The following is a 7,508-nucleotide window of genomic DNA, read 5'->3' as shown; positions in this document are numbered from 1 at the left end:
AGTGCCACGAACTGACCAATGAGGAGGCAGCAGCCCGGGGTTTAAACCCAGGCCCGGCAGACTCCTCCCGGCGTGCTGCGAAGGAACGGCTGTTAGTGTTTAGCTGTAGGCAGCCGTAGGTTAGGGGGATCTTTTCTGATCGGCGGACCCCTGCTTCAGGAGGAGCCATGGCGCTCAGGGTCACTAGGGTGAGTCGCGCCAGGCGCTGCCGTCGTCGCTGCGGGAGAAGACCGCGGGGCCAGTACGGGGAGGGAGATCCCGGGGGGCTCCGGCGAAGTAGGGGAGCTCAGGACCCTATGGAGGGTGAGGAAGCCCTCTGAACCTGTCTGGGCTGAAGGACTTGTGGGCAGTGGGTGGTGTGCTTTTGATGATGAAGGCCCGGAGTGAGTCCTCCTTTTCCCCAGAGAGCTGTCTACAACGGAGGCTTTCTTTCGGGGTGACCTTTCCATTGTAAATTCACCGTATTTGGGATTGCTTGGTATTTAAGAGGAAGTTGGATAATAGGTGAACAATTTGGGTGGAAACTTGCTTGTCGGGGCCGGAGGCTAGATCCTAGAACCCTTGCTTTTTCCTTAGTTGGGTGCTGCCTAAATTAACCCGTGACTTCCTGGGGCCGCCATGGATCCTCTTTTACTTCTTTCAGAACACGAAAATTAACACAGAAAATAAGGCCAAGGTCAGTATGGCAGGCGCCAAGCGTGTGCCTGTGGCAATTGCTGCTGCCTCCAAACCTGGGCTGAGATCGAGAACTGCTCTTGGAGACATTGGTAATAAAGTCAGCGAACAGCTACAGGCCAGAGTGCCTCTGAAAAAGGTAACTCTCTTCCTGGCCCACTTAACCTGAAGAGGCCCATCTTCTGACTGTCACCCTTGGAGATACATTCTGTTCTCTCCCTTTCCTCCACAGGAGGCAAAAACTTTAGGTACTGGAAAAGGTACTGTTAAAGTCCTACCAAAACCTGTGGTAAAGGTGCCTGAGTGTGAACCAGAGGTGGAGCTGGCTGAGCCTGAGCCTGAGCCTGAGCCTGAACCTGAACTTGGACATGTCATAGAAGAGAAGCCTTCTCCTGAACCTATTTTGGTAAAAGTTATTTCTTCTCTCTGACTTCGTTTCATTTTGATGCACACGACAGCATTTAAATATATTACTTATTGAGTGACTAGCAAAAGCATTTTACATGCATTAACAACTCTGGGGTAAGTGTCAGTACTCTGCTTCAGATGGTGGTAGATAAATGTGGGGCTTTTGTTTATGTAGACAGAGGCTCACTATGTACTCCTGGCTGGCCTGGAACACAAGGTTTGCCTGCCCCTTGAGCTCTGGGATCCAGAGGTGGGCATAATCATTTTCTTTTTTGTGTCACTGTAGTACATGTTGTCCTTGAACATGAGATTCTCCAATGCTGGGGTGGTATATTCAGACCAGATCTTTTAATTGTTTTTTTTTTTTTTTAAGAAAAAAATTCAAAAATTTGCTTGGTAGGTAGTACAAACTCTAATCCCAGCATTCTGGCACAGAAGCAGGTGGGGATCTGAGTTCAAGGCCAGCTGTGTCTATATAACAAAGTCCAATACACATATACTGAAACTCTTTCCAAAAAAAAAAAAAATGATGAGGTAACATGTAAGCCTAAAAGTGAAGTTTGCCTGAGTTTTGTAGCCTGTTAGATTGTGTTCAGCATATAGGAGGTCTTGGGTTCCTTCAGTCCTTGAGCACTAAAATATAAGAAAAAAAGCACACACACAAAACGCACCAGATTTTACCACTAGGCGTGATGGTTGATGCATGTTTGTGATTTTTAGCACTTCTGCTAAAGCAGGAGGATTGCAAGTTCAAGGCTAGCCTGGGCTCTGCGTTTGTAATCAGGAACTTGCATTCACCTGAATAAAGATTGAAGGCTTGGCATTCTTTTGAATCAACTTCACATGGTGCTGATTAATAAATGGCTTTATTACCTGTTTCCTTTGACTTGCTTTACATTGCTATTATTTAGAGTCCTTTTGTGTGTCTGTGCCCAATCGTGTGTCTATTAGGCCTTTGGAGCCGGAGATGAAGGCATTTGTGAGCCACCCAGTGTGAATGCTAGGATCTGAATTCTGGTCCTCAGGGAGTAGTGAGGGCTCTTTAATTACTGAGCCATCTCTCCAACTCCCATCTTCTCTTTGGTATTTTGTGTGTGAATACACTGTTAAAGAAGTCAGAAGCCATGTGGGTTCTAGGACTTGAAGTCAGTTGTTAGGCTTGGCAATAGGCACCTTTACCCGTATTGCCAGCCTAGTTTTTCCTACTTAAACTGCCTTAATCTAAATTGGGGTTTATTTTTTTATGAGACCAGATCTTGCTGGATTGTAGTTTGCTATAGAGACCAGACTGGCTTAAACTCACAGAGATCTGCCTTCCAGGTGCTGGGATTAAAGGCCTGTATTACCATACCTGGCTCTGTTGTTAGTTTTTGTTATTTTTGTTTTAAGATTTGTTTTTCATGAGTGGGATGTGGGTTTGCACATGAGTGCAGGGCTCAAGGAGGCCAGAAGAGGACGTCAAATATCCTGGAGCTGATTTACTTGGTTCCTGAATAGAAACTGGATTCCAGCCCTAGACAAAAGCAGCAAAGGTTCTTTACAGCTAAAACCATTACTCCAGCCCATCACTAATCATTTCCCAAAAAGAAATTGGGGGAAAGAATCTGAAGTGTTTTTCCTTTAATAAAATGAATTGGCATTTATTGAGAGTGGTTTACTGAATTGGGGATACCAATACTGACTTTCCTTCCCATAATGTAGCATGTTTCATGGAGTCTATCTTTTTCAAGGTTGATAATCCCTCTCCAAGCCCAATGGAAACATCTGGATGTGCACCTGCAGAAGAATATCTGTGTCAGGCTTTCTCTGATGTAATTCTTGCAGTGAGTGATGTAGATGCAGACGATGGAGCTGATCCAAACCTCTGTAGTGAATATGTGAAAGATATCTATGCATATCTCAGACAACTTGAGGTTAGTATTTTCATTAGTGTCTGCCTTTACTAACTGTGGCTAGCTTTATTAAAGACACTTACTCTTGCTATTTAAGCTCCTCCTGGATCAATATTCCTAGTGCTGGAATTAAGGGGGGATGCTCCACTATACTTGGTTTATTTTTTTGTTATTTACGTATATACATAGACCAGGTTAGCCTAGAACTCAGGAGATCCTTCTGTCTCTCCGGTGCTGGGATTAAAGTCCTGTGACACCAACTCCGCTATCAAAGATATTTTTATCAACAGTGCACTTGACATTTCTTGACAATAACACTCGAAACACTATTGTTAGTTTTAAAACACTGAAAATAAAGTCACTAACCCCATTGAATGGACTTGCCACTTTGAACATAAAATTTCTGTGTTGGGAGATACCTTCCTAAAATAGACAGAGGGCAAAGCCCTACTTATCCTTGTGGGTTTGAGAAGGGGTAGATGACTAGAGAACTATCCTAACACAAGGCACATTGTGTCAGTGTGCATGACCTTCTCTGAAAAAGACTGAAGCTGGTTTCATCACCTTAGCCTACTTGGAAAGCTTTCTATTAATGGAACTTGACCTTTTATCTTTTTTTTTTTCCCGAGATAGGGTTTCTCTGTGTAGCCCTGGCTGTCCTGGAGCTCACTCTGTAGACCAGGCTGGCCTTGAACTCAGAAATCCGCCTGACTACTCTGCCTTCCAGGTGCTGGGATTAACCCTTTTATCTTCTTAAACAAGAAGCTAACGCAGTTTTATCAGGTTTAAACCCTCCCTATCCCCCAGTCCTGAGGACAGAATACAGGACCTTGTGCATGCTACGCAAGCATTTTGCCACTGAACTATATCCTAACTTTGTCTTCTCGGGTTGTCATTGGTTATTTTGTTGTTGTTGTTTCTTTTTTGTTTGTTTGTTTCTTTTTCGAGACAGGGTTTCTCTGTATAGCCCTGGCTGTCCTGGTCCCGGAACGAACCAGGCTGGCCTTGAACTCAGAAGTCTGCTTGCCTCTGCCTCCCAAGTGCTGGGATTAAAGTCATATGCCACCACCGCCCAGCTGTTTTTGGTTTTTCGAGAACAGGGTTTCTCTGTGTAGCCCTGGCTGTCCTGGAACTCATTCTGTAGACCAGGCTGGCCTCAAACTCAGAAATCTGCCTACCTCTGCCTCCCAAGTGCTAGGATTAAAGGCATGCGCCACCACTGCCCGGCATGCCATGTATTTTATACGGGGCTGGGGTTCTAGAACCGGAGTAGCAGATATAAAACAATGAAGAAATGACATATGTATAGTGAAGCTGGGATCTGGTAGGGTTCTCCTGTTCCCAAGTGCTGGGATTAAAGGTATGTACCACCACTGCCCGGCTGTCATTGTTTTTTTGTTGTTGGGTTTTGTTTGTTTGCTTAGTCCCTTTCTTTTTTTAATAGTATTTTCAACCATTGTTTTGTGGGTGTCAGCAAAGGACAGCTTTGAAGAGTTGGTTCTCTTTTGGAGAGGCAGCAGCACAGGCTTTTAATACCAGCACTTGGGAGGCAGAGGCAGGTAGATCTCTGAGCTAGAGCCCAGCCAGGTCTACAGAGTGAGTTCCAGGACAGCCACAGCTACACAGCTCAAGTCTTGAAAAACAAGAAACAAGAGTTGATTCTCCTCCTGCCTTTCTTTATGTGGGTCCTGGGGTCAGCAGGCCTTAGCCCACAAACTCAAGTTGCTCATACCCATTCTTAACGTCTGTATTATCAGTAAGATATCTGGTTCCAAACTAGCTGTCTTCTTTTTTTATTTTTGTTAATACTTCTAAAGATTTATGTTGTAACGCTGTAGAACTTGGTTTGGTTGTGCTATGTTAGTGTTTTGAGTTTATAATGTAGAACAGCTTTCCAGCAGATCTAAAACTTATTTTTTTCTGCATGACAAAACTCTTAAATCATGAGTGAAAAGATCTGAGATGATGATGGGTACGGGGTGTGAGGAATAAAGTTGATACAGGGTGTAAGTTGCAGTAGTTCTGGTAACCAAATGTCACTCTATCAATAATATGAAGAGCCTGCTATGACTTTCTAAACCTAGCTTTCTTGGTTAACTTCTGCTCCAGAGCTGTTTGTTTCATGTTAGTTAACTGGTCTCTATGGATACAAATGGTATATGGCCTGATGCTTCTAGAATAACTGACATCTTCTTTTTCAGGAAGAACAGTCAGTTAGACCAAAATATCTACAGGGTTGTGAAGTCACTGGAAACATGAGAGCCATCCTAATTGACTGGTTAATACAGGTTCAGATGAAATTTAGGCTGCTGCAGGAGACCATGTACATGACTGTGTCCATTATTGATCGGTTCATGCAGGTATGTGTAATTCAGTAACAGAGTTCTCCAGTTGTAGTTCTATGAGAATCTTGGAGGAGGGGGGAGGTAGGCACGTAAGGTTGAACCTAGGTCCCATTACATGGCCGGCAGGTGCCTTAACTGCTGAGCTTTTACACCTAGTCTGACACAGAATCCTTTCTTGGGAGGTAAGGTGTCATCAGTTAAGATGCTTGAGTACGTACTGTTGATTGAACTTGGCATTGCAGAACAGTTGTGTGCCCAAGAAGATGCTGCAGCTGGTTGGTGTGACTGCCATGTTTATTGCAAGCAAGTATGAGGAGATGTACCCTCCAGAAATAGGTGACTTCGCTTTTGTGACTAACAACACTTACACTAAGCACCAGATCAGACAAATGGAGATGAAGATTCTGAGAGTTCTGAACTTCAGTCTGGGCCGCCCTCTACCTCTGCACTTCCTCCGTAGAGCATCTAAAATTGGGGAGGTACAGATTTCTTAAAGATTCTTTTAAAGATTTATTTATTATAAAATGAGTACACTGTAGCTGTCTTTGGACCACCAGAAGAGGGCATCAGATTTCATCACAGGTGGTTATAAGCCACCATGTGGTTGCTGGGATTTGAACTCATAGCCTTCTGAAGAACAGTCAGTGCTCTTGCCCGCTGAGCCATCTCACCAGCCCCTAAAATTTTTTGGTTTTTTTTGGCGGGGGGTGTTTGTTTTCAAGACAGGGTTTCTCTGTATAGCCTGGCTGTCCTGGAACTTACTCTGTAGATCAGGCTGGCCCCGAACTCAGAAATCCACCTGCCTCTGCCACCCAAGTGCTAGGATTAAAGATGTGCGCCACCACCGCCTGGCTTCTTGAAATTTTTATTTTGCCACATGAAAAAATCAGCTGCTAAATTAAACATTAAATACATTAGATACCTTAAAAATAAGGCTGCTGACTTAACTACATAGTGTGTCGTTACTTTTAAGACCTTGTGGGGACAGTTGTCTTTGAGAGTTTGTAGTCACAGGAAGGATGTTATTGCTAAAGGCTTAGAGTGGTGTGTGGGTCTGTTCCAGGTTGACGTTGAGCAGCATACTTTGGCCAAATACCTCATGGAGCTCTCTATGCTGGACTACGACATGGTTCATTTTGCTCCTTCTCAAATTGCAGCTGGGGCTTTTTGCTTAGCACTGAAAATTCTTGACAACGGTGAATGGGTAAGTTGTCTCACCAAACTACCAACCATTTGAACAAACTGCATAGTGTTAAGATCACTCTCCTGGTTCAAAATATGGAAGGAATGTGAACATAAATGGTACCCAGATGTTGTGCTGCCAGCTTAGAATGGCTCTGCTTCTATAGCTAGCTTTAATCTTTATGATAACATCCTTTGGAGAAAGGAAGCCACACCAAGTGATCTAAGACACCCATCCACATCCTTGGAGGTGAATTTCTCATGTACCAGGTGTATCCTGACCTTGGGAGAGAGAAGCCACAGTTACAATATTGTGTTTAGATTAGAGTTCATGCTCTTCCAGAAGTATACATGGGCAAAGAGAAGTTGGGTGTGATTACCATACACTGTCCACCCGCCAGACTCTTAAAGCATCTAGGAAGTTTATAAAAGCCACTGGTATTTTAGGCATGTTTTTGTTCTCTGTTCTCTTAGACACCAACTCTGCAGCACTACTTATCCTACACTGAAGAATCCCTGCTTCCTGTTATGCAGCACCTGGCTAAGAATGTAGTCATGGTGAACCGTGGCCTTACAAAGCACATGGTGAGTCCATTGAAATTTCTAGGCTGGTTTGAGGCCTATAGTCCCACCACTGTGGGCAGGGGGAGGCAAGTTCAAAGCCATCCAGGACTCTAGAAAGATTTTTAAGTTAAAATGTAATTACCTTATTTCTACCTCTTCCCTTCCCTCCCCTCCCTCCCGCCTCCCATGTACACCCCTATTGGCATGGTTTGTTTTCTTCCTTGATTATAGTGCTTTTCTCTTACAGACTATCAAGAACAAGTATGCAGCATCTAAGCATGCTAAGATCAGCACTCTGGCACAGCTGAACTGTACACTAGTTCAGACTTTGTCTAAGGCTGTGACAAAGGCATAACTCCAATGGACTACTGCTAATGCAGTTGGCACCATGTGCCGCCTGTACATAGGATACCATGTTTACTTGCTCTTCAATAAAGGTTGT

General features: G+C 44.0%; 1 protein-coding gene across 1 annotated transcript; it reads left to right on the top strand.

Moving 5' to 3' along the window:
• Positions 1-7,508, top strand: Ccnb1 (cyclin B1). The gene is made up of 9 exons (XM_031360367.1): positions 1-188; positions 644-814; positions 908-1,081; positions 2,814-2,996; positions 5,177-5,335; positions 5,563-5,799; positions 6,384-6,524; positions 6,977-7,087; positions 7,314-7,508. Exons 1-9 carry the CDS (start codon positions 168-170, stop codon positions 7,419-7,421), a joined length of 1,305 nt encoding a protein of 434 aa, XP_031216227.1. The 5' UTR covers positions 1-167; the 3' UTR covers positions 7,422-7,508.

This window comes from Mastomys coucha, unplaced genomic scaffold, assembly GCF_008632895.1.
Source record: "Mastomys coucha isolate ucsf_1 unplaced genomic scaffold, UCSF_Mcou_1 pScaffold8, whole genome shotgun sequence".
Lineage (NCBI taxonomy): Eukaryota > Metazoa > Chordata > Mammalia > Rodentia > Muridae > Mastomys > Mastomys coucha.
Note: the sequence above shows the minus strand (reverse complement) of the source record. Positions and strands in the feature narration are given on the sequence as shown.

What these genes read in the sequence shown, in the direction of transcription:
- Ccnb1 (XM_031360367.1), top strand. Translation starts at nt 168, where the DNA reads ATGGCGCTCAGGGTCACTAGG. An exon ending in CTTCTCCTGAACCTATTTTG is followed by an intron (nt 1,082 to 2,813) that starts GTAAAAGTTATT and finishes ATCTTTTTCAAG; the next exon opens with GTTGATAATCCCTCTCCAAG. An exon ending in TTATTGATCGGTTCATGCAG is followed by an intron (nt 5,336 to 5,562) that starts GTATGTGTAATT and finishes TTGGCATTGCAG; the next exon opens with AACAGTTGTGTGCCCAAGAA.